This window comes from Protopterus annectens, chromosome 13.part0, assembly GCF_019279795.1.
Source record: "Protopterus annectens isolate FY-2018-M chromosome 13.part0, PAN1.0, whole genome shotgun sequence".
Taxonomy (NCBI): domain Eukaryota; kingdom Metazoa; phylum Chordata; order Ceratodontiformes; family Protopteridae; genus Protopterus; species Protopterus annectens.
Genome location: NC_056747.1, coordinates 1274513995 through 1274541402, shown reverse-complemented (window position 1 = coordinate 1274541402; position 27408 = coordinate 1274513995). Strand labels below are relative to the sequence as shown.

General features: G+C 39.8%; 1 protein-coding gene across 2 annotated transcripts in view; it reads right to left on the bottom strand.

Annotated features, from left to right (window-relative positions):
* Positions 1–27408, bottom strand: part of SRCIN1 (SRC kinase signaling inhibitor 1) — a 2370959-nt gene that overhangs the window by 465313 nt on the left and 1878238 nt on the right. For both annotated transcript variants that reach the window (XM_044055283.1, XM_044055284.1), the window contains exon 12: positions 8913–9060. In XM_044055283.1, the coding sequence (XP_043911218.1) occupies positions 8913–9060 (148 nt within the window). The remainder of the gene's footprint in view (positions 1–8912; positions 9061–27408) is intronic.

Sequence of the window (27408 nt, the reverse complement as noted above, 5' to 3'; positions counted from 1 at the left end):
TTTCCATTTTTTGTCCACATCCAAGGCAGATCCCTTTCCTTTCTATGCTTTTTTTCCCCTTTAACTACTTGAGTCTATTCTCTTGGATCACAAGCCTCGGTCTTTCCTGGGGAAGAAAGCTCTATATATTTTCCTTGACTGGACATCCCTTGTCCCTCGAGTACCAGCACACATTCATGTCACGTGCTTAGGTCTTGAGTCAGATTTACTGTATGAGGGGAAGTTCCCTAAGCTTTTGCAGTATCCTTGGAAAGATATGTGACATAAGTTAGCATTACAACAACAATAATATTTTCAAACATCTACTATTACAGTAAGATCTGATACAACAATCCTATATATATGTGATTATTGATACACTTTGTGCGCAAAAGGCTACAGAAAGAAAAGCTTACATTCAAATAATGGAATTTACTTTGAAATATTGAAGTACAAAGACATGAAACTAAAAAAGTACAAAGACATCAAACTAAAAAAAAAAATTGATTAAAAAAATCTCATGTTTTTTGCATTGGGGGAGTCCTCCTGCACCCCCCCCCCCCGCTAATTATATATGCCAACCCAGAGATCACTCTACAGTATGGAAAGGACAAATTCTCCAGTTCCTACTCTTCATGATCTTGCACAAAGCTAAAGCCAGCAGAAGAGAGTAAATGAGTTTTGATTACTTCTACCAGCTGAAAAAAACGTTTGATTTTATGAATGTTTGATTGTTTGAAGTGTTTTCACATAATGTTGAGTGAGTGATTCATGTATGAGAATGGCTCCTCTGCAGATAACTACATATGTGTATGCGAGAGAGCACATGCATTTGTCAGAAACATCCTCACCCTCATGTCATGTTACCCATGATGCTAACTTGGAATTTCTAGAGATTAAAATCACCCTTAACAAATCCAGGTATTAGTGCATTGCTAGGTATAGGTCTCTATCAATATTCCCCAAAAATCATGGAAATTACCTTAATACCACTGAAGTGTTAAATGTCAAACCAAATTCCTTTTTGCTAGGGAATATATGTTGTTAATACCAAAGCACCGTAGCAAATTGTAAAACTACCGACTAGAGGATGTCATATACCTGATCTGACTTTTATCAGCCTAGCTTCAATCTGTACCCCACCCACATCTCCTCACCCCATGGTTAAATCTTAGTGATACCACCCCACCATCAAATAAGACCATTTTCTTTGATTTCTCCAGGGCAAACTATCTTCAGTTTCTGGAAGACCTAATTCCAAACAATCACCTATAAATGGACCGAAATGAGATGGCTGCCACATTCACCTCTGACCTTTACCATTATATAAATAGCTGCATAGAAAAGTCAGCACATGTCCACCCTGAATATAATAAACCTTGCTGGTGGAATTTTCACTTAATACACCATATTAAAAAAATAAACAGCAGGAAAAGAATGAAAAGTTGTAAGAAGTTCCCATCTCCACCCCCAAAGAATGTACCACATCCTGATTTCAAGGATATAGCCAATATATTAGAAGGCCAATTTAGTGCAAACACTACCTCACCTACTCACACTGTTGCCTGTGCTATCCTTGAAAAAAGTTAATCTTCCCAGAAATCACTTTGTAACAAGTTTCAGACTTCCTGTTAAAGGACAGAAATAATATTTACACAGGAAAAGATGACATAACAGGCTGGATTTCTATCAGTGCTATGTATGCACTATCTGACCCTCTAAATAAATAGTTCACTATCAACCTGTCCAGAGAATTTGTGCCTGATGTCTGAAGATCAGTCACTGTGACTATCCTATACTAATGCGGCCCAACTATGGACCCAGGTAATTATAGGCCATCAGTCTTACTAGCCTTATATGCAATGCCATGGAAAGTGCCAGTGTATCACACTTATGAGGTCAAAGGCAACTTAAGTGGTCTATGCTTCAATCAGTTTAGTTTTGTGAAGACCACATCCTGTCTCTTAAAACTAGTAGGCTTCTTTGAAAAGGTTACAGGAGCTGTGGACAGTGGTTACTCAATGCATGCTTTGGCCAAAGCTAAATTGGTTCAAATGAATAACAGAAGAATCTTTAAAGCAAGCACAGCTGAAAGAGTGCCTGGTGGGCTTTGTTACATCTCATCAACTTTCTTTAGAGCGAACCATATTCAGATTTGTCCTTCAATCACATGGTGCAAACATTTTTTACATGGGTGACAAACATTGACCACCCATTTGCAGGGAGTGTTGTCTTCTGACCCCCACAACTAATATAAGTAACTGTGCAGGTGGAAAAGTTTGGGGTAAGTTACAAAATTTGTTAGTCTATGCCTGTTGAATGAAATGGGACTGTTAAAGTACGGCTCAACGAGAAATGAGATAATCAGGCAAGCATTTACTGCTGGTGATATGCCATATCATATGAACCTGCGGTGGAACAGAGAATTATGGAATATGCCATATCATATGAACCTATGTTGGAACAGAGAATTATGGAATATGCCATATCATATGAACCTGCGGTGGAACAGAGAATTATGGAATATGCCATATCAAATGAACCTGCGGTGGAACAGAGAATTATGGAATATGCCATATCATATGAACCTGCGGTGGAACAGAGAATTATGGAATATGCCATATCATATGAACCTACGTTGGAACAGAGAATTATGGAATATGCCATATCATATGCACCTGCGGTGGAACAGAGAATTATGGAATATGCCATATCATATGAACCTGCGGTGGAACAGAGAATTATGGAATATGCCATATCATATGAACCTGCGGTGGAACAGAGAATTATGGAATATGCCATATCATATGAACCTACGTTGGAACAGAGAATTATGGAATATGCCATATCATATGCACCGCGTGGAACAGAGAATTATGGAATATGCCATATCATATGAACCCGCGTGGAACAGAGAATTATGGAATATGCCATATCATATGCACCAGCGGTGGAACAGAGAATTATGGAATATGCCATATCATATGAACCTGCGGTGGAACAGAGAATTATGGAATATGCCATATCATATGAACCTACGTTGGAACAGAGAATTATGGAATATGCCATATCATATGCACCTGCGGTGGAACAGAGAATTATGGAATATGCCATATCATATGCACCTGCGGTGGAACAGAGAATTATGGAATATGCCATATCATATGCACCTGCGGTGGAACAGAGAATTATGGAATATGCCATATCATATGAACCTGCAGTGGACCAGAGAATTATGGAATATGCCATATCATATGAACCTGCGGTGGAACAGAGAATTATGGAATATGCCATATCATATGAACCTACGTTGGAACAGAGAATTATGGAATATGCCATATCATATGAACCTGCGGTGGAACAGAGAATTATGGAATATGCCATATCATATGAACCTGTGGTGGAACAGAGAATTATGGAATATGCCATATCATATGCACCTGCGGTGGAACAGAGAATTATGGAATATGCCATATCATATGAACCTGCGGTGGAACAGAGAATTATGGAATATGCCATATCATATGAACCTGCGGTGGAACAGAGAATTATGGAATATGCCATATCATATGAACCTGTGGTGGAACAGAGAATTATGGAATATGCCATATCATATGCACCTGCGGTGGAACAGAGAATTATGGAATATGCCATATCATATGAACCTGCGGTGGACCAGAGAATTATGGAATATGCCATATCATATGAACCTGCGGTGGAACAGAGAATTATGGAATATGCCATATCATATGAACCTACGTTGGAACAGAGAATTATGGAATATGCCATATCATATGAACCTGCGGTGGAACAGAGAATTATGGAATATGCCATATCATATGAACCTACGTTGGAACAGAGAATTATGGAATATGCCATATCATATGAACCTGCGGTGGAACAGAGAATTATGGAATATGCCATATCATATGAACCTGTGGTGGAACAGAGAATTATGGAATATGCCATATCATATGCACCTGCGGTGGAACAGAGAATTATGGAATATGCCATATCATATGCACCTGCGGTGGAACAGAGAATTATGGAATATGCCATATCATATGAACCTGCGGTGGAACAGAGAATTATGGAATATGCCATATCATATGAACCTGTGGTGGAACAGAGAATTATGGAATATGCCATATCATATGCACCTGCAGTGGAACAGAGAATTATGGAATATGCCATATCATATGAACCTGCGGTGGACCAGAGAATTATGGAATATGCCATATCATATGAACCTGCGGTGGAACAGAGAATTATGGAATATGCCATATCATATGAACCTGCGGTGGAACAGAGAATTATGGAATATGCCATATCATATGAACCTACGTTGGAACAGAGAATTATGGAATATGCCATATCATATGAACCTGCGGTGGAACAGAGAATTATGGAATATGCCATATCATATGAACCTGCGGTGGAACAGAGAATTATGGAATATGCCATATCATATGCACCTGCGGTGGAACAGAGAATTATGGAATATGTCATATCATATGAACCTGTGGTGGAACAGAGAATTATGGAATATGCCATATCATATGCACCTGCGGTGGAACAGAGAATTATGGAATATGCCATATCATATGCACCTGCGGTGGAACAAAGAATTATGGAATATGCCATATCATATGAACCTGCGGTGGAACAGAGAATTATGGAATATGCCATATCATATGAACCTGCGGTGGAACAGAGAATTATGGAATATGCCATATCATATGAACCTGCAGTTGGACAGAGAATTATGGAATATGCCATATCATATGAACCTGCGGTGGAACAGAGAATTATGGAATATGCCATATCATATGCACCTGCGGTGGAACAAAGAATTATGGAATATGCCATATCATATGAACCTGCGGTGGAACAGAGAATTATGGAATATGCCATATCATATGAACCTGCGGTGGAACAGAGAATTATGGAATATATCATATCATATGAACCTGCGGTGGAACAGAGAATTATGGAATATGCCATATCATATGAACCTGCGGTGGAACAGAGAATTATGGGATATGCCATATCATATGCACCTGCGGTGGAACAGAGAATTATGGAATATGCCATATCATATGAACTTGCGGTGGAACAGAGAATTATGGAATATGCCACATCATATGAACCTGCGGTGGAACAGAGAATTATGGAATATGCCATATCATATGAACCTGCGGTGGAACAGAGAATTATGGAATATGCCATATCATATGAACCTGCGGTGGAACAGAGAATTATGGAATATGCCATATCATATGCACCTGCGGTGGAACAGAGAATTATGGAATATGCCATATCATATGAACCTGCGGTGGAACAGAGAATTATGGAATATGCCATATCATATGCACCTGAGGTGGAACAGAGAATTATGGAATATGCCATATCATATGCACCTGCGGTGGAACAGAGAATTATGGAATATGCCATATCATATGCACCGCGTGGAACAGAGAATTATGGAATATGCCATATCATATGCACCTGCGGTGGAACAGAGAATTATGGAATATGCCATATCATATGCACCTGCGGTGGAACAGAGAATTATGGAATATGCCATATCATATGCACCTGCGGTGGAACAGAGAATTATGGAATATGCCATATCATATGAACCTGCAGTGGACCAGAGAATTATGAAATATGCCATATCATATGAACCTGCGGTGGAACAGAGAATTATGGAATATGCCATATCATATGAACCTACGTTGGAACAGAGAATTATGGAATATGCCATATCATATGAACCTGCGGTGGAACAGAGAATTATGGAATATGCCATATCATATGAACCTGCGGTGGAACAGAGAATTATGGAATATGCCATATCATATGCACCTGCGGTGGAACAGAGAATTATGGAATATGCCATATCATATGAACCTGCGGTGGAACAGAGAATTATGGAATATGCCATATCATATGAACCTGCGGTGGAACAGAGAATTATGGAATATGCCATATCATATGAACCTGTGGTGGAACAGAGAATTATGGAATATGCCATATCATATGCACCTGCGGTGGAACAGAGAATTATGGAATATGCCATATCATATGAACCGCGGTGGACCAGAGAATTATGGAATATGCCATATCATATGAACCTGCGGTGGAACAGAGAATTATGGAATATGCCATATCATATGAACCTACGTTGGAACAGAGAATTATGGAATATGCCATATCATATGAACCTGTGGTGGAACAGAGAATTATGGAATATGCCATATCATATGAACCTACGTTGGAACAGAGAATTATGGAATATGCCATATCATATGAACCTGCGGTGGAACAGAGAATTATGGAATATGCCATATCATATGAACCTGTGGTGGAACAGAGAATTATGGAATATGCCATATCATATGCACCGCGTGGAACAGAGAATTATGGAATATGCCATATCATATGCACCTGCGTGGAACAGAGAATTATGGAATATGCCATATCATATGGACCTGCGGTGGAACAGAGAATTATGGAATATGCCATATCATATGAACCTGTGGTGGAACAGAGAATTATGGAATATGCCATATCATATGCACCTGCGGTGGAACAGAGAATTATGGAATATGCCATATCATATGAACCTGCGGTGGACCAGAGAATTATGGAATATGCCATATCATATGAACCTGCAGTGGAACAGAGAATTATGGAATATGCCATATCATATGAACCTGCGGTGGAACAGAGAATTATGGAATATGCCATATCATATGAACCTACGTTGGAACAGAGAATTATGGAATATGCCATATCATATGAACCTGCGGTGGAACAGAGAATTATGGAATATGCCATATCATATGAACCTGCGGTGGAACAGAGAATTATGGAATATGCCATATCATATGCACCTGCGGTGGAACAGAGAATTATGGAATATGTCATATCATATGAACCTGCGGTGGAACAGAGAATTATGGAATATGCCATATCATATGCACCTGCGGTGGAACAGAGAATTATGGAATATGCCATATCATATGCACCTGCGGTGGAACAAAGAATTAGGGAATATGCCATATCATATGAACCTGCGGTGGAACAGAGAATTATGGAATATGCCATATCATATGAACCTGCGGTGGAACAGAGAATTATGGAATATGCCATATCATATGAACCTGCAGTTGGACAGAGAATTATGGAATATGCCATATCATATGAACCTGCGGTGGAACAGAGAATTATGGAATATGCCATATCATATGCACCTGCGGTGGAACAAAGAATTATGGAATATGCCATATCATATGAACCTGCGGTGGAACAGAGAATTATGGAATATGCCATATCATATGAACCTGCGGTGGAACAGAGAATTATGGAATATATCATATCATATGAACCTGCGGTGGAACAGAGAATTATGGAATATGCCATATCATATGAACCTGCGGTGGAACAGAGAATTATGGGATATGCCATATCATATGCACCTGCGGTGGAACAGAGAATTATGGAATATGCCATATCATATGAACCTGCGGTGGAACAGAGAATTATGGAATATGCCACATCATATGAACCTGCGGTGGAACAGAGAATTATGGAATATGCCATATCATATGAACCTGCGGCGGAACAGAGAATTATGGAATATGCCATATCATATGAACCTGCGGTGGAACAGAGAATTATGGAATATGCCATATCATATGCACCTGCGGTGGAACAGAGAATTATGGAATATGCCATATCATATGAACCTGCGGTGAAACAGAGAATTATGGAATATGCCATATCATATGCACCTGCGGTGGAACAGAGAATTATGGAATATGCCATATCATATGCACCTGCGGTGGAACAGAGAATTATGGAATATGCCATATCATATGCACCTGCGGTGGAACAGAGAATTATGGAATATGCCATATCATATGCACCTGCGGTGGAACAGAGAATTATGGAATATGCCATATCATATGAACCTGCGGTGGAACAGAAAATTATGGAATACCAAACCGATCCTTGTTTGCTGTGGGTTTGAGCGATGCAGTTCACAGAAATTTGCTATTCATGCCGTCATATAAAGATCAAGATTTTATCACATAAAATTGAAGATTTTATCACATAAAAACGAAGATTTTTTAAAGCTAAGAGTGCAAGCTTATTAATTAAGCAAACGTGCTCCATAAAACTGTGGGTAAATCACAGCAGGTTATAAAGCTTTTAAGTTACCTCTACTGACAGATTTTGGACTTCTCCCCAGAATTATCTAGCCTCTTCTTCAACAGGCCCTTGGACTCCTTCCTTTCTCCTGATCAGGTGATACTAGGAATGAGAGGAAGAGCCCACACTGTGGATGCCATCTTGCAGTTGGCTAGGAGATCTTTATGCTATCTTTCTACATTCTCCCCATTGCGGGCAGCTGAGTACTGCAATGCCCTGCAATGCCAAACCTAGGACAAGTACAAACTTGCTAGCATTAGCAGTGCTTGGATACACTGCAAAGCACCGCATAGTTGGGTTTGCTGTCCTGTATCTGTGAATATAGGCTGCACTTCTGGGTCTTCACCCAGGGGGTACTTTTGAAGTACTACTACACCCATACCTTCCCCTCTGGTGCCGACTTGAGAATGAATGTCTAAACTGCTAAATGTCATGACCCAGAACATAGAGAATTCCTGGAATATGAAGGAGACCAGCACTTTGGTGATGACTTGTGAATGTAACGCTTCAAAGAGTAATTATACTGCTGAAATATGAAGAATTTGTGGCACGTGAAACAGTGGTATGGTTAGCTCTGAGGTCTGGCTTTTTTTGTAATAAAGTTTACAACAGCTGAATGTACACTGTTCAGGTAAAGAGGAAATGTAACATTGCTTAACCTTCCTGTCAGTTATTTTGTTGCAGGAACGCAAGAAGCAGTAAGCATAACAAACCTGCGAATGTTAGCCAGGGCATCTGTGACCGTCTTGCAGCGTTTTAATAAATTATCCAACCTATGAGGCTCCTCTTTTAGGAACTTCACTGCTTCCACTTCAACTCGCAGGACAACACGCATCTTGCTTTGCAGGCTTGGAAACTGAGCTGCAGACAAAATGAAAAAAAAATCAAATAATGCAGATAAAATTTAACTTGTATTAAATCTGTGCACTGGATACAACTTTTTACTATGCCTTTTTTGCTCTACGGGCCTGACCTCTTTTCAGGTCCTGTTTTCTTCCATCCATCCACAGTGTCTCCTTCAAATAACAGCCATATTCTTTCCAGACTGATGATATTACTTTACTACAATGTTTATCATTTGCTTAATCTGTTATTCATGGATTACAGATACCACTATAAATCGGTAGAGTACATAAAAAGTATGTATCATATTTGTTTTGGTTTCATGTTTACCCCACCTCCAAAGCGGTTTCTTTGCCTGATTCTTAAATGTGTGCATCAGCAAACTTTCATCTTCTTCTTTCACTGTCTCCTTCATTATTGTTTGTACCCATCTCTTTGCTGCCATCTGATTGAGTTAGTAAGGCTCAAATCATCTTCACAAATGTGCTTAAAGTGTCAAAAAGTGTCTGAAACAGCGGCCTCGCCCTAAACAATGCTTTCAGTAAGATAGCCATAGGAATTTGAGTATGTATTTTCTTTCAAAATGCAGTGGTCTTGACAACAATTATTTTAAGTTAGGGGCTACAAATGTTAACAGATCCCTCCCCCAAAGTTTTTTTTTTTTTTTTTAAAGGAAATTACTTAAGAAATGTCTTATTTAATATTATTTGATCTCAGCCTAGGGCATCTATTCTTCCTCCCTCCCAATGACCCTTTTGTTTTCCCCCAATCCTATGTGACCTTTAGCATCCCATATTATTTGGTGGCAGTGGGGGCCCCTCCCTTACAACAGAAGATTTGCCTTTTGGCCAACAGCAAAGGTGAGATTTGGAAATTGCTAAGTTAGCACATTGCTGGACTAGTGTTATTGCTTGCCCAACACTGTGCCTTCTGATGGCCAGCTAGCATGCTGCCATGTTTGTGCCTGCAATGCCGGGGTACATGAATGTGTGCCCCTAGTTACACCTGTACTCAGATATGGAGCTACGCACTGTCATATCAAAGTGCTATGTTCTGAAAGGTCATAAATTCTCTTCCACCAGTCCCTACCATCTGCCATTTGGTGAATGAGTAAAGAAATCTCACCACCATATTCCAAGCAGGATGGTGAGCCAGCATTTGTCTTTAAGTCTCCTTTTTCCCTGGTCACTTCCTGCAGCATGCAGGTACACTAAATGAACCCGAGTCAGTGAGATTGTAGTTACAGCTTTATCACTCTGCACCAGAAATCTGGCTGGGGGATACAAATAGATCTGAGTTAAATATGCTGTTCTGCATCTCCATTTAATTACATCTATGGGGTACACAGGGACCTTTCTTTTTCTTCTCCACACCTTCCCTTCTCTTGTAATTTAGCAGATTGCAGTGATTTTGTACTGTCCTTCTTTCCTTTAATTAACAGTGTCACACTGTGATTCCCTATCACCTGGTGGGTTCACTGGATTTGGAGTCACTCAGCTCCTGTCTATGTACCATACTTCATAGGCTACACAGAAGACTGCAGGCCAAAAGTAACAGTAACAGGATAGATGCCCGAATCTGACAATGACCTAGTTCAATTATAAAATAAAATATTGAAATGTATATGCTATCAAGCTTTCATTCATATGCCATTTGATTTTTGTTTAAGTTTTTTTCTTTTTCTTTAAGGCAGGCAATTATCAGTTTTGAGATCTCAACTGTCACAAATATATTACTTTGACACATCAGCAAATGGTCTTTTTACCAGCTTGTATGATTTTTTTGTAAATATGCAAGTCAGAAAATGAATGTATGATAACCAGATATCAGATCCTGTTAACTCTAGAAAGTGAAAAACTTGGCAATAATCAAACATGAGTAATGTTACTGCAAATCTCTGTGCAGTTATATTAGTCAGTAATCTATACATCTGTTCCTACATTCACCATTCAAGCATTTGTTCAGGCAATGTTAAATACTGCTTTAGTAAGATTACTTGAAAATGACACAGCACAGATGTTTGGAGAGAAGTGACACATATCAGGAAAATAGAAAAGCTTTGTTAAGCAACCCTGGGGGGACAAAAATGCATACACACATTACAAAGCTACAAAGACAATTTTATACATTTTTTTCCTTACTGGTGAGTTTCATCAGCTTTAAACTCAATAGATAGCAATCAAGGACTTTGCACTTCTTCACTCAAAACAAATTACTTTGTTTTCATGACAATCTGTGACAGAAAGAAAATGAAATCTGTGAGTTTAGGAGCATTTTGTGACTGTGCCATAATAACAGACTGACAAACCTAAGCAATAAGAATGTGCTGAATGCTTTGGATCATTTTTTGCTTGCATTGAATATGGAAAGATTCAAAAGCAATGGTCAAGCTCAGGTACTTTGTGTTACCCCTAACTTATGTTTCATGGGCATGATACATAAAGCTAGTTCACAGTGCTTAAAGAAAACGCACCAAAAAAATTCAACATAAGAAATTCACAAATGAACTGTATAGTCAAGCAAAGTAAAACAGAAGCAGTGAGTAGCTCAGTGAGCTCTGCAATGAGACAGTCATGCAAATGATGGCGCTCAGTCCTTTTCAAATGTGGTAACATGATCAGAGGTGTGTAAATGGTACAGGGCCTGAGTCATAAACAAAGAGGTTTACAAAAACATACAGTATCATTACAAATGTCCCCAGCAAGGTGCTGAAATGACATGTTACACAGCCAAACAGAGCTGTGCTATGGATTGACTATGAAACCTTGAATGTCAAGATGTTGAGGAATGTAAACACAGAGGACAAATGTCTGAAGCATCAAACACAGAACGTAAATGCCCTAAACATCAAACACAGAACACAAATGCCCAAAACACGAAACACAGAACATAAATGCCGGAAACATCAAATACAGAACACAAATGCCAGAAACACCAAACGCAGAACACAAATGCCTGAAACATCAAATATGGAACACAAATACCGGAACATCAAAGACTGAACACAAATGACTGAAATATCAAATGCAGAACACAAATGCCTGAAACATCAAACATGGAATACAAATGTCTGAAATATCAAACACAGAACACAAATGTCTGAAACATCAAACACACACAGAAAACAAATGCCTAAAACATCAAAAGGGCAAAACTTTCAACTGAAAGTGTTTTTTTTTTTTTGGCATTGGACAGCCCCCCCCCCCCAATACTCCCCATTTAGAAGGAACTACCGAGACTCTCAAATGTATAAATATATATATATATATATATATATATATATATATGTATAAAACCAACTCCATGGTTGCACAAAGAGACGAAGGGAAAATGTTCCACAGCAATGGAATCACTGACAACATACACAAAAATCACACCAGCATTGATTTCCTTGTAAAACAATGATTGACATTTTGTTCCTTGGCATCTTGTGCTTCAGGCAATTCACACGTGAGCGATTTGATCTCAGCCACTTGTAGATATCCCCTGTGTAAACAAAACATGTAGTATACAGTCCACACCACTTGAAAATAAAAATATGGCTATTTCACAGCAAGTAGTGGCACCTGAACATGCACTATTGTGATAGCTAGTATAGCCATCACACGTAAATGAGTATCCTTTAGCAGAATGGGATCTTACTTTATTCATGTTATAGAAAGCAGTGGTATTAACATGGTAGTCATCAGTGGCCCAGAAGAACCCTTACAACACCGCTCTTTCTGCTGCTCAACACCATGCTGCTGTTGTGTATGACAGTCATATTTGTCTAGCTAGACAATTTACCTAATGCTAGGCACATAACATTAATGAGCAAATATCCCTCATACTATGACAGCCTTAACATCCTCTATCCAAAATCAGATGCAACTGAGTGTTGGCACACATGCATGAACAGTGAGGCAGAAACCTTTTTCGAACCACGTTCCACATGTATGAGTACCAGCATTGTGGTAATTATTGTAGTGCAATTGAAATACACTGCACACAGCATGTGCATATGCACAAAGAAATGTGTGAATGTATTTAGATATGAGCTTTTTTTGTAAGCAGCCCACTGTGTGTATGGCCACAACACCCCCAGTCCCCACCAGATGGAAATATTAACCCCCCCCCCCACACACACTCTTTACCATTTATTTAAAACCTCCTCACTCCAGCACATTTATGTATCTTCCTTCCAGAAATGCAGATGTAACAGGATTTAATATTTCACACAGGATGCAGTCTGTCATATTGTGTATCCCATGGTTTTCTGTCTGGGAGTCTTCACCTGAGTAAGCATTCCCAGTGGGAATTTGTAGCATACTAAGCATGCTCAGTACACCATACAGTTATCTGAACTGGCCTGAAGCCAAGCACTGTCATATGCATGGTTCTTTCTACACGAAAGTCCTCAGTACAAGTTAAGATTAATCACGTTTGTTTTGTGTGTATATATGTGTGTGTGTGTGTGTGTGTGTGTGTGTGTGTAGTGAACCACGACTGCCTTTCAGCAAACTTAACTACAATGCTTTGAGCCTTTTTGAGTAAAGAGCAGCCACACCCTGGGTGTGTGAGATTTACAGAAAAACTTACCACTAGTAGGAACACTGAGCAGCATTGCTGATTGCGGCGTATGCTAATGGCCATATAATCAGATTTTAATGAACAACATTATTAAAATAAGCAGCGCAGTGTGTGCTAATGAGGTAAAGCAAGATGGTAGAGCGATTCCTAAATGTATAAGTGCAATGCCACAGAGCTGCAACACTCGTGTTGATGAATGCAGCCATATCTCCCTGTTCATGTAAAGGAATTGCAAAAAAAATGTTAGGGGTTGCCAGCTCATTAGTTAACGTGTATCTGCAAGGAGTTCTTATTGCCACTATATGCCATGATGGTGTGCATTGTCATTCTGCGAGGGACAGTGTCATCTGACCGTGCCTCACTTTTCATGATTACATGACTCCAACAATGTGGACTAGTATTATGTGGGTAAGGAAGCTAAGCAAAACACTATGGGCATGTGTCAACCTCATCTGCAGTCCAGAGGGAGTTGTTCAGTACCTATCTTAGTGGATGCCAAGCTACGTGTCGCATTAAGTATAATAGATACACAGACCCTTTAACTTCCTACTGTGGACACAGTGGGGGTATTTCAGGCATCTGCATCAGGAATACTTCATCACTTTCTCAAGCCATGCTTCAGCATGTGGAGGAACACATGTGGCTGCTATGTACCACAAAGGAGAGAGGGAATACCACGATATAGCTTGGTTCTGTGAGGTACTGGGTGTCATAGACTGCAGCCACATTGAAATAAAGCCCCACCTGGGGGAAACTGGAAGAAGGTATGTGAACCTTAAAGGGCACCACTCCATCAACTGCCATGTAGTCTGTAATACACAGGCTATCATCTATGATGTATGTTTCTGCAGGCCTCCCAGGTAGTTATAATGACTTCCACACATGGCAAACCTGTGACCTGTACCAATGTAACATCCCTCAAGGGCATCTTATTGGTGATGCTGGATATGCCCTGGAACCCTCGCTGATAATGCCCATCAGTAATCCATAGAATGAAGCAGACCCAGGGTAAACTTATGCACAAATGAAAAGAAGGGTCATTACTGAGTATGTATTTGGGCTGCTAATGACACATTTTCACTGTCTAGATTCATCCAGTGGTGCCCTGCAGTATGATCTTGACACGTGTACAAAAATATTTTCATTTTGTGGTATGTTACACAATACTGTACTTAGGAGGCAGTTACAGCAGAGGGGTACCTGTAGGAGGTGCAGTCCTCAGCACACCAGGCAGCAGAAACTGAACCAGATGAGGAGATGTTGGAGGAGTCAGCAGCAGGGGATGATCATGCTAGATGGAGGCAGGTGCAGTATACTGTGGCATTGGCAAGTGTAAAGCAGATACATTACAGTAAAAGTGATGCAAGCAAAACCAACACCAGGCTGTGCTTACCCATGCATAAGCTAGGCACACCATGCATCAGACATAGGCAACTCAAGCAAAACCAACACCAGGCTGTGCTTATCCATGCATAAGATAGCCACACCATGCATCAGGCATAAGCAACTCAAGCAAAACCAACACCAGGCTGTGCTTACCCATGCATAAGATAGCCACACCATGCATCAGACATAGGCAACTCAAGCAAAACCAACACCAGGCTGTGCTTACCCATGCATAAGATAGCCACACCGTGCATCAGACATAGGCAACTCAAGCAAAACCAACACCAGGCTGTGCTTACCCATGCATAAGCTAACAATATACAAAGGGGACGACACATTTATCATTTGCACAGGTAATGAGGGAGCATATGTGGAAGTCCTTCACAAGGAAACATGGGAGTACGGAGAAGACTGAACTTGTGTGTATGGGCTTTGTGAGCGACTAAGTGTGTGTGTGTGTGTGTGTGTGTGTGTGTGTGTGTGTGTGTGTGTGTGAAAGGCTTTGTGAAGGGCCAGTGTCACTAGATGTCTGTGAGCATAATGTACTGGGGATGCAGTTGTGGTATGAGTGTCTGCTGTTACACAGCTTCAGCAATATTTGCAGCAGAGTGCATAAATCCACTGAGCAGGTCCAGGATATGCTTGGTAAGGGGTTAATTATCCTGTGCACACTCCTACACATGAGATCTGGCTCTACAAGGAGTCTGTTAGTCGTTCCATGGCCCTGGCTAGTTGTTGGTGTGTTGCATGACTGAGAAGGATGTTTGCTACCAGCCATGTCACTATCACAACTGCTTATACCTCTAGGAGAAGCACTCCTGGATTTAGACACCTCTACAACAGATGTTGTTGTGGAATTATCAGCTCTGTGTGACCATGATCTAGGCCATCCACTGCCATTATGGCCACCATCAATAAAAGAAGTCATTGAATGGCTTTGTGGACAGCACCTCATGTATGGCAGGTGAGTCTGATAGGATGCATTGAAGTACGTAAACCATCACACATATAGAACATGCAGTCTTGTGGGTCAGCTCACACCCTGCATCAGCATCACACAGACATGTCTTGGCTGTGATAGTACCAACCTGTAACTCCATCCTGTACATATGCTAGGTTACAGCCACTTAAGGGGGTGGGTAGAAACCATGTCTCCATCAAGCAACAGTATCACCCCACCGTATGTACCCCTTCTTTCCAACGAGGCTAGGAGCAAATCCTGACAAATGTCTACTACGGGGTACCACCCCTTCATGACAGTTAGTGCCTCTGGTAACCAGTACCGCCTGTATGATGTGTGTCTAATGGGCATCTAGAAGCACAAAGGCTGTGTTCATGATTTGTATAGAGAGATGTATCAGTTACAGTCACAGAGACCAACACACACACACACACACACACACACACACACACACACACACACGCACACGCACACACGCACAAACATATAAATAGCATACCTTGAGCAGTTGGCTGTGCAGATGGAATCACTGATGTTTCTGTATAATCCAAATCAGGAAGTTTTAATAACTTGGCCAGTGAGTAATGGAGCCAGAGGAATTGTGGCTATTGTTACAGAGGAAATGCTCTATGTACTTTGGATATCTCCAGTAGATACTCCTGGTGCATGATGAAGCTATGCATCAATGCCCATCACATTACTGTAGGATCATGTGTCTGTGTCACTGCCTCTGAAAGAGGCCACAAACTCCTCCATCTCCATTAGAGGTGGCTCTAGCAATGGCCCACACCCATCAATCTATCCTCCATGCTAGATGGACAGCCCTTTTTTTGCAGCTTAAGTAATGTTGGTGGGCCCTGCAGTGAAACATTTCATAAGTACTTTTATGGCTACTGACAGCATTAATGTCCACCACCAGATCTTTCCAGGCACAATCCTGGTAGGTCCAGTCAACAGCATCCTTCCGAAAGACCTGTTCGCCATGAAGATGGAGGGCGTGGAATAACACCTCATTCTGTGCCTCAGAGAACTTTGGTTTCCAGGTAGACCTTTCAACAGACTCACCTGTCTTTTTCTGCTTGATAACATTCTTAGGCATTGCTAAATAGCTTTGGAAAACAGTGGTATTAGCATGGTGGTCATCAGTGGCCCAAAATACCCCCTTATAATGCCACTTCCCTCCTTGCCCATAAACCATTGTGTGTCTGACAGTCATATTTTTCTAATACAGACAGTTTATTTAATGTCAGGCACATAACATTACTGAGCAAATATCCCCCACTGTATGACAGCCTTAAAATTCTCACATCATAAAATGTGACATGACTGTTTTCTTATTGGTTTGGCACAGCCGGTAACACATTGCTCTAGCATTCCCTGCATAGCTGAGCAATGTTGTCTCCAGTACAGTAACATAAGGGGAAGCTATCCTGACTCCCTTGGGTGGTGGGAGGCCAAGGTTAGAGCTGAAGTACCACCAATGTACTATAAATAACCTTTGTATTTCCTACACATACAACCTGCCTCTGTGTGCCATCTACATATCTTACACACTCCTATTTCTAATGTACTGTAAGTGACCGGTGACTTACCTACCCATACAACCTGCCATTGTATGTCATCCAAGTATCTTACATACTTGTGTTTCTGTAACCCCAAAAGCTACTGCAGAGAGTGAAGAGCTGCACATGGAGAGTACAGGGTGCTGGGTGAGTACACCCACTTCATACATTACAGGTGTAAATGCCAACAATCTGTTAAGGCACCAATGCTGTAGTCTGCCAAAGTGTAGGTTTTCTACAGAACTGGCACCTGTGTGCTAAGTTCCGCAGTTTAAAGGTGGCTGTACAACGGTTTGATACTATGGCTGTGTGTATCTGTATGGAGGGTGTGATGGGATGTTACAAGTTACTCACTGTGTTGTCTTTGTCAATCAGATTGCATGTGCCAGTGACTCCTTTGTTGTCAATTGTAACATCATTGATAATTTATGGGGAGATGTTTGTGTTACTTTTCAGTACAATACCTACCTTATTATAAGCTAAAACAATGAGTACCATGGTCACACACAACAACCAATCAGCAAAAAACTAAAAGAAATATCTAGTCAGTGTGTGATTCCTTGAAACCTCTTGAATTAGAGGTAACATGGGATATATGCAAATGACCCTTAAGGACATGAGGTGTTTCAGATGTATGGTAGCTCTGAATGTCCATGACTTTTTTCCCTTTTTAAGCCTGTTATGGACAAATTCAGGCCAACACAGCTAGTTGGGTTTAGCTTTATTGGCCTGAATTTGTCCATAACAGACTTAGAAAAGGAAAAAAGTCATGGACAGTCAGAATACCATATAGCTCAAACACCTGATGTCCTCAAGGGGTCATCTGCATATATCCCATGTTAATTATTATAAGGGAATATAAGTTTGATTTGCATTTTTTGTAGCTGTACATTTCTCTCATACTTGCCATTACTGTGTGTTTGACTGCAAGCTTCAGCCTGATTGTACAAATGGCTAAGTGCATTAAAGCTTCACTTGCCACATGGTGATTACTGATTGTGTTTTTTTTTTGTTTTCCTTGTTGTGTTAATGTTCCATCATTGGTAATTTGGGGTGAGTGTGTGTTGCGCCTTTGAGTACAGAACATGTAATGATGCAATCAAAATATACATTTAAGCTGCATTGCTTCTTCATATCTGCACAAATTTCTTACAAATACACTGCAGGTTTAATTCAGCTTGTCCAGTTCAACATAATAAGGCCAGACTGCATATGCTGATAGCTCTGTGATTTGATTCTCCCGACAGATGTGTAGTGAATCATTAGATTGTAATTCGGGGTGGGTGTTTACTGCTCTTTTGAGTATAGCACTTGTAAGTGGGGTTTGATTCCCCTAACAGATGTGTAATGAGTCATCAATTTGTAATTTGAGGAGGGTGTTTACTACACTTTTGAGTATAGTACCTGTAAGTGGGGATTGATTCCCCTGACAGATGTGTAATGAATCATCAGTTTGTAGTTCAGGGTGGGTGTTTAATGCTCTTTTGAGTATAGTACCTGTCAGTGGGGGTTGATTGCCCTGACAGATGTGTAATGAATCATCAGTTTGTAATTCAGGGTGAGTATTTACTATACTTTTGAGTGTAGTACCTGTAAGGAGGGTTTGATTCCCCCGACAGATGTGTACTGTGTCATCAGTTTGTAATTCGGGGTGGATGTTTAATAGACATTTGACTATAGTACCTGTAAATGGGGTTTGATTCCCAGACAGATGTGTAATAAATCATCAGTTTGTAATTCAGGGTGGGTGTTTACTACACTTTTGAGTCTAGTACCTGTAAGTAGGGTGTGAGTCCTCCAACAGATGTGAAATGAATCATCAGTTTGTAATTTGGGGTGGGTGCTTACTGCTCTTTTGAGTATAGTACATTTATGTGGGGTATGATTCTCTTGACAGATGTGTATTGACTCAGTTTGCAATTTGGGGTGGGTGTTTACTGCTCTTTTGAGTATAGTACCTGTAAGTGGGGTTTGATTCTCCCGACAGATGTCTAATGAATCATCAGTTTGTAATTTGGGGTTTGTGTTTACTGCTCTTTTGAGTATAGCACTTGTAAGTGGGGTTTGATTCCCCCGTCAGTGGTGTAATGAATATTCAGTTTGTAATTCAGTGTGGGTGTTTCCTGTTCTTTTCAGTAAAGTACTTGTAAGTGGGGTTTGAGTCCCTTGGCAGATCTGTAATGAATCATCAGTTTCTTAATCGGGGTGGGTGTTTACTGCTCTGTTGAGTATATTACCTGTAAGTGGGGTCTGATTCCCCCGACAGATGTGTAATGAATCATCAGTTTGTAATTTGGGGTGGGTGTTTACTGCTCTTTTAATTATAGCACCTGTAAGTGGTGTTTGACTCCCCTGAGATATGTTTAATGAATCATCAGTTGTAATTCGGGTTGGGTGTTTATAGCTCTTTTTAGTATAGTACCTGTAAGTGGGGTTTGATTCCCCCGACAGATGTGTAATGAATCATCAGTTTGTAATTTGGGGTTGCTGTATGCTGCTCTTTTGAGTATAGTACCTGTAAGTGGGTTGATTCACCTGACAGATGTGTAATGAATCATCAGTTTGTAATTTGTAGGTGGGTATTTACTTCTCTAATGATGATAGCATCTGTAAGGTGGGTTTGATTCCACCGACAGATGTGTAATTAATTATCAGTTTGCAATTAAGGGTGGGTTACTTCTCTTTTACGTATAGTACCTGTTATTGGGGTTTGATTCCCCCGACAGATATGTAATGAATCATCAGTTTGTTACTTGGCGTGGGTGTTTAGTGCTCTTTTGAGTATAGTATCTGTAAGTGGGTTTGATTCCCCTGACAGATGTGTAATGAATCATCAGTTTGTAATTCAGGGTGGTTGTTTACTGCTCTTTTGAGTATATTACCTGTAAGTGGGGTTTGATTCCCCTGACAGATGTGTATGGAATCAGCAGTTTGTAATTCGAGGTGGGAGTTAACTGCTTTTTTGAGTATAGTACATGTAAGTGTGGTGATTCACCTGACAGATGTGTAATGAATCATCAGTTTGTAATTCGGGGTGGGTGTTTACTGCTCTTTTGAGTATAGTAAGTGGGGTTTTATTCCCCCGACAGATGTGTAATAAATTATCAGTTTGTATTTCAGTGTGGATGTTTACTACACTTTTGAGTGTAGTACCTGTATGTAGGGTTTGATTTCCCCGACAAATGTGTAATGAATCATCAGTTTGTAATTTGGGGTGGGTGTTTACTACAGTTTTCAGTATAGTACCTGTAAGTGGGGTTTGATTCCCCTGACAGATGTGTAATAAATCATCAGTTCGTAATTTGGGGTGGGTGTTTACTGCTCTTATGAGTGCAGTACCTATAAGTTCGTCTTGATTCCCCAGGCATATATGTAATAAATCATCAATTTGTAATTTGTGGTTGGTATTTATTGCATGTTTGAGTACAGCACCTGTAAATAGGGTTTGATTCTCCCGACAGATGTGTAATTATTTGTCAGTTTGAAGTTCAGGGTGGGTGTTTACTTCACTTTTGAGTATAGTACCTGTAAGTGGGGTTTAAGTCCCAAGACAGATGTGTAATGAATCATCAGTTTGCAATTCGAAGGGGTGTTTACTGCTCTTTGGAGTATATTATCTGTAAGTGGGATTTTATTCCCCCAACAGGTGTGTAATGAATCATCAGTTTGCAATTCGCGTTGGGTGTTTACCGCTCTTTTGAGTATAGTACCTGTAAGTGCGGTTGATTCCCCTGACAGATGTGTAATGAATCATCAGTGTGTAATTTGGTGTGTTTGTTTACTACACGTTTGAGTATAATAGCTGTAAGTGGGGTTGTATTTAACTGACGGATGTCTAATGAATCATCAGTTTGTAATTCGGGTTGGGTGTTTACTGCTCTTTTGAGTATAGTACCTGTAAGTGGGGTTGATTCCCCGGCAGATGCGTAATGAATCATTAGTGTGTAATTTGGTGTGGGTATTTACTACACTTTTAAGTATAACAGCTGTATGGTGCATGTGATTCCCGCAACAGATGTGTAATGAGTCATTAGTTTGTAATATGGGATGGGTGTTTACTACACTTCTGAGTACAGTACCTGTAAGTGGGGTTTTATTCCTCCGACAGATGTGTAGTGAATCATCAATTTTTTTTTAATTTGGGGTGGGTTTTTACTGCTCTTTTGTGTATAGTACCTGCAAGTGGGGTTTGATTCCCCTGAAAGATGTGTAATAAATCCCCTGTACGTAATTCAGGGTGGGTGTTTACTGCTCTTTTGAGTACAGTACCTATAAGTGGGGTTTGATTCCCCCGACAGATGTGTAATGAATCATCACTTTGTAATCTTGTGGTAGGTGTTTACTACACTTATTAGTATAGTGGCTGTAAGTGTTGTTTGATTCTCCCGACAAATGTGTAATGAAGCCACAGTTTGTAATTCAGGGTGGGTGTTTACTGTTCTATTGAGTACAGTACCTATAAGTGGGGTTTGATTCCCCCGACAGATGTGTAATGAGTCATCAGTTTGTAATTTGCGGTGGGTGTTTACTACACTTATTAGTATAGTGGCTGTAAGTGTTGTTTGATTCTCCCGACAAATGTGTAATGAAGCCACAGTTTGTAATTCGGGATGGGTGTTTACTGCTCTATTGAGTATAGTACCTGTAAGCAGGGTTTGATTCCCCCAACAGATCATCAGTTTGTAGTTTGGGGTGGGTGTTTACTGCTCTTTTTATTTTAGTTCTTGTAAGTGGGCCTTGATTCCCCTGACAGATGTGTAATTAATCATCCGTTTGTAATTTGGGTGGGTGTTTACTGCTCTTTTGAGTATAGTACCTGTTACTGGGGTTTGATTCCCCCGACAGATGTGTAATGAATCATCAGTTTGTAATTTGGGATGGGTGTTTACTACATTTTTGAGTACAGTACCTGTAAGTGGGGTTTCATTCCTCCGACGGATGTGTAGTGAATCATCCATTTGCAATTCCGGGTGGGTGTTTACTGTTCTTTTGTGTATAGTACCTGTAAGTGGAGTTTGATTCCCCTGACAGATGTGTAATGAATCACCAGTTTGTAATTCAAGGTGGGTCTTTATTGCTCTTTTGAGTATAGTATCTGTAAGTGGGTTTGATTCCCCTGACAGATGTGTAATGAATCATCAGTTTGTAATTCAGGGTGGTTGTTTACTGCTCTTTTGAGTATATTACCTGTAAGTGGGGTTTGATTCCCCTGACAGATGTGTATGGAATCAGCAGTTTGTAATTCGAGGTGGGAGTTAACTGCTTTTTTGAGTATAGTACATGTAAGTGTGGTGATTCACCTGACAGATGTGTAATGAATCATCAGTTTGTAATTCGGGGTGGGTGTTTACTGCTCTTTTGAGTATAGTAAGTGGGGTTTTATTCCCCCGACAGATGTGTAATAAATTATCAGTTTGTATTTCAGTGTGGATGTTTACTACACTTTTGAGTGTAGTACCTGTATGTAGGGTTTGATTTCCCCGACAAATGTGTAATGAATCATCAGTTTGTAATTTGGGGTGGGTGTTTACTACAGTTTTCAGTATAGTACCTGTAAGTGGGGTTTGATTCCCTGACAGATGTGTAATAAATCATCAGTTCGTAATTTGGGGTGGGTGTTTACTGCTCTTATGAGTGCAGTACCTATAAGTTCGCCTTGATTCCCCAGGCATATATGTAATAAATCATCAATTTGTAATTTGTGGTTGGTATTTATTGCATGTTTGAGTACAGCACCTGTAAATAGGGTTTGATTCTCCCGACAGATGTGTAATTATTTGTCAGTTTGAAGTTCAGGGTGGGTGTTTACTTCACTTTTGAGTATAGTACCTGTAAGTGGGGTTTAAGTCCCAAGACAGATGTGTAATGAATCATCAGTTTGCAATTCGAAGGGGTGTTTACTGCTCTTTGGAGTATATTATCTGTAAGTGGGATTTTATTCCCCCAACAGGTGTGTAATGAATCATCAGTTTGCAATTCGTTGGGTGTTTACCGCTCTTTTGAGTATAGTACCTGTAAGTGCGGTTGATTCCCCTGACAGATGTGTAATGAATCATCAGTGTGTAATTTGGTGTGTTTGTTTACTACACGTTTGAGTATAATAGCTGTAAGTGGGGTTGTATTTAACTGACGGATGTCTAATGAATCATCAGTTTGTAATTCGGGTTGGGTGTTTACTGCTCTTTTGAGTATAGTACCTGTAAGTGGGGTTGATTCCCCGGCAGATGCGTAATGAATCATTAGTGTGTAATTTGGTGTGGGTATTTACTACACTTTTAAGTATAACAGCTGTATGGTGCATGTGATTCCCGCAACAGATGTGTAATGAGTCATTAGTTTGTAATATGGGATGGGTGTTTACTACACTTCTGAGTACAGTACCTGTAAGTGGGGTTTTATTCCTCCGACAGATGTGTAGTGAATCATCAATTTTTTTTTAATTTGGGGTGGGTTTTTACTGCTCTTTTGTGTATAGTACCTGCAAGTGGGGTTTGATTCCCCTGAAAGATGTGTAATAAATCCCCTGTACGTAATTCAGGGTGGGTGTTTACTGCTCTTTTGAGTACAGTACCTATAAGTGGGGTTTGATTCCCCCGACAGATGTGTAATGAATCATCACTTTGTAATCTTGTGGTAGGTGTTTACTACACTTATTAGTATAGTGGCTGTAAGTGTTGTTTGATTCTCCCGACAAATGTGTAATGAAGCCACAGTTTGTAATTCAGGGTGGGTGTTTACTGTTCTATTGAGTACAGTACCTATAAGTGGGGTTTGATTCCCCCGACAGATGTGTAATGAGTCATCAGTTTGTAATTTGCGGTGGGTGTTTACTACACTTATTAGTATAGTGGCTGTAAGTGTTGTTTGATTCTCCCGACAAATGTGTAATGAAGCCACAGTTTGTAATTCGGGATGGGTGTTTACTGCTCTATTGAGTATAGTACCTGTAAGCAGGGTTTGATTCCCCCAACAGATCATCAGTTTGTAGTTTGGGGTGGGTGTTTACTGCTCTTTTTATTTTAGTTCTTGTAAGTGGGCCTTGATTCCCCTGACAGATGTGTAATTAATCATCCGTTTGTAATTTGGGTGGGTGTTTACTGCTCTTTTGAGTATAGTACCTGTTACTGGGGTTTGATTCCCCCGACAGATGTGTAATGAATCATCAGTTTGTAATTTGGGATGGGTGTTTACTACATTTTTGAGTACAGTACCTGTAAGTGGGGTTTCATTCCTCCGACGGATGTGTAGTGAATCATCCATTTGCAATTCCGGGTGGGTGTTTACTGTTCTTTTGTGTATAGTACCTGTAAGTGGAGTTTGATTCCCCTGACAGATGTGTAATGAATCACCAGTTTGTAATTCAAGGTGGGTCTTTATTGCTCTTTTGAGTATAGTACCTATAAGTGGGGTTTGATTCCCCTGACAAGAGTGTAATAAATCATCGGTTTGTAATTCGGGGTGGGTGTTTCCTGCTCTTTTTTGAGTATAGTACCTGTAATTGGGGTTTGATTCTCCTGACATATGTGTAATGAATCATTAGTATGAAATTCGGGGTGGGTGTTTACTGCTCTTTTGATTATAGTACCTGTAAGTGGGGATTGATTCTGCCGACAGATGTGTAATGAATCCACAGATTGTAATCCAGGGTGGTTGTTTATTGTTCTACTGAGTTTAGTACCTATAAGTGGGGTTTGATTTCCCCCTACAGATATGTAATGAATCATCAGTTTGTTACTCGGCGTGGGTGTTTACTGCTCTTTTGAGTATAGTACCTGTAAGTTGGGTTTGATTACCCCAACAAATGTGTAATGAGTCATCAGTTTGTAATTCACGGTGGGTGTTTACTGCTCTTTTGAGCATAGTACCTGTAAGTGGGGTTTGATTCCCCTGACAGATGTGTAATGAATTATCAGTTTCTAATTCAGGGTAGGTGTTCACTGCTCTTTTGAATATAGTACCTGTAAGTGGGGTTTGATTATCCTGACAGATGTGTAATAAATCATCAGTTTGTAATTCAATGTGGGTGTTTACTGCTCTTTTGAGTATAATAGCTGTAAGTGGGGTTTTATTCCCCCAACAGATGTGTAATAAATCATCAGTTTGAAATTCGAGTTGGGTGTTTACTGCTCTTTTGAGTATAGTACCTGTAAGTGGGGTTGATTCCCCTGACAGATGTGTAATGAATCATCAGTGTGTAATTTGGTGTGGGTGCTTCCTACACTTTTGAGTATAATAGGTGTAAGTGGCGTTTTATTCCCCTGACATATGTGTAATGAGTCATTAGTTTGTAATTACGGATGGGTGTTTACTGCTCTTTTGAGTATAGCACCTGTAAGTGGGGTTTATTCCCCCGACAGGTGTGTAATGAATCATCATTTTGTAATTCGGGCAGGTGTTTACTGCTCTTTTGAGTATAGAACCTTTAAGTTGGGACTCATCCCCCTGAGAGATATGTAATGAATCATCAGTTTGTAATTCGGGGTGTGTTTTTACTACACTTTTAAGTATAGCAAAAATACATCATTTCCTTTAAATACATTTGTTGTGTGACATCACTTCCCCCCAGAAAGACAGATAAAGAAAAAAAAACAACTCATGCATTTTAAAAGTCAGCAGTTATGAATAATCAGACCATAAAAATATATATATGTATATATGTATCCATCCTATAAAACAACCTTTTTTAAAAGTATATGTTAAAAAAATGATAATAGAAAGTAAAAATAAGAAATTCTTTTAGTTCAGTATCTAGGAACCTTGCCATAGGGTGTGTAATAGAAGCCCTCGCATCCACAATAGGGGGCTGGCTTAAATTCCTTTGCATCTTGGGAATCCCAAAGATGACTGGTGTAACCGGAAAATCAATAGACAAAAAATGTAATTCGTCTATAGAAATGAGTCTTTCTATAAATAGGTCTTCCAAGTGCCCTCTAATTTTTCTGTAAGCCCCATTCAACTCATTTAAGGAGCTTTCTATATATGTATATAGGGGTGACAATAATTTCATACATTTTCCTAATATAGTCACTCTGATGCATTAATACATAATTAGTACTTATTAGAAAAAGCGGAGCTAGTGTGGCAGCTCCGTTTGAATGCTACATGCTGGCCGAGTCTCAATGACAGTGTTTCTATTTCTAGTTTACTAAAACTAAAAGGACTGCATAGATGATTAACATAGGTTTTCTGGTCTGGTTTTCCCTGTTGGGTTTGCTGGTTGTATTTGAGCAAATACAAGGCACAGAGCTATTTAAGCTGTTTTAAATGGTAGTGTTGTACAAGTTGCTTGTAGGATATATTTTTTATTAACTTTTTATTTTTTATTTTTACTTTCTATTATACATTTTTTAACATATACTTAAAAATATTGCTTTATAGGCTGGATACATATATACATATATATTTTTTATGGTCTGATTATTCATAATTGCTGACTTTTAAAATGCATGAGTTGTGTTTTTTTCCTTTATCTGTCTTTCTGGGGGGATATGATGTCACACAACAAATGTATTTAAAGGATATGATGTATTTTTGCTGCCATCTGATGAAGTTCCATGTTAATGTGTACTTTTGGAGACAAAAACACTTAAGGTGGCTTAATCCTCACTTGGTGGAGTTTTTGTTTGCTTTCTGTGTGATTTGGATTATACGCAATAAATATTTTTGGAGAGGAATTCATTTGCTGAGCATTTTCTTGGATTTTGTAATTCGGGGTGGGTGTTTATTGCACTTTTGAGTATAGTACCTGTAAGTTGGGATTGATTCCCCCAACAGATGTGTAATGATTCATCAGTTAGTAATTCAGGGTTGGTGTTTACTACACTTTTGAGTATAGTAGCTGTAAGTGGGGTTTGATTCCCCCAACAGATGTGTAATGAATTAACAGTT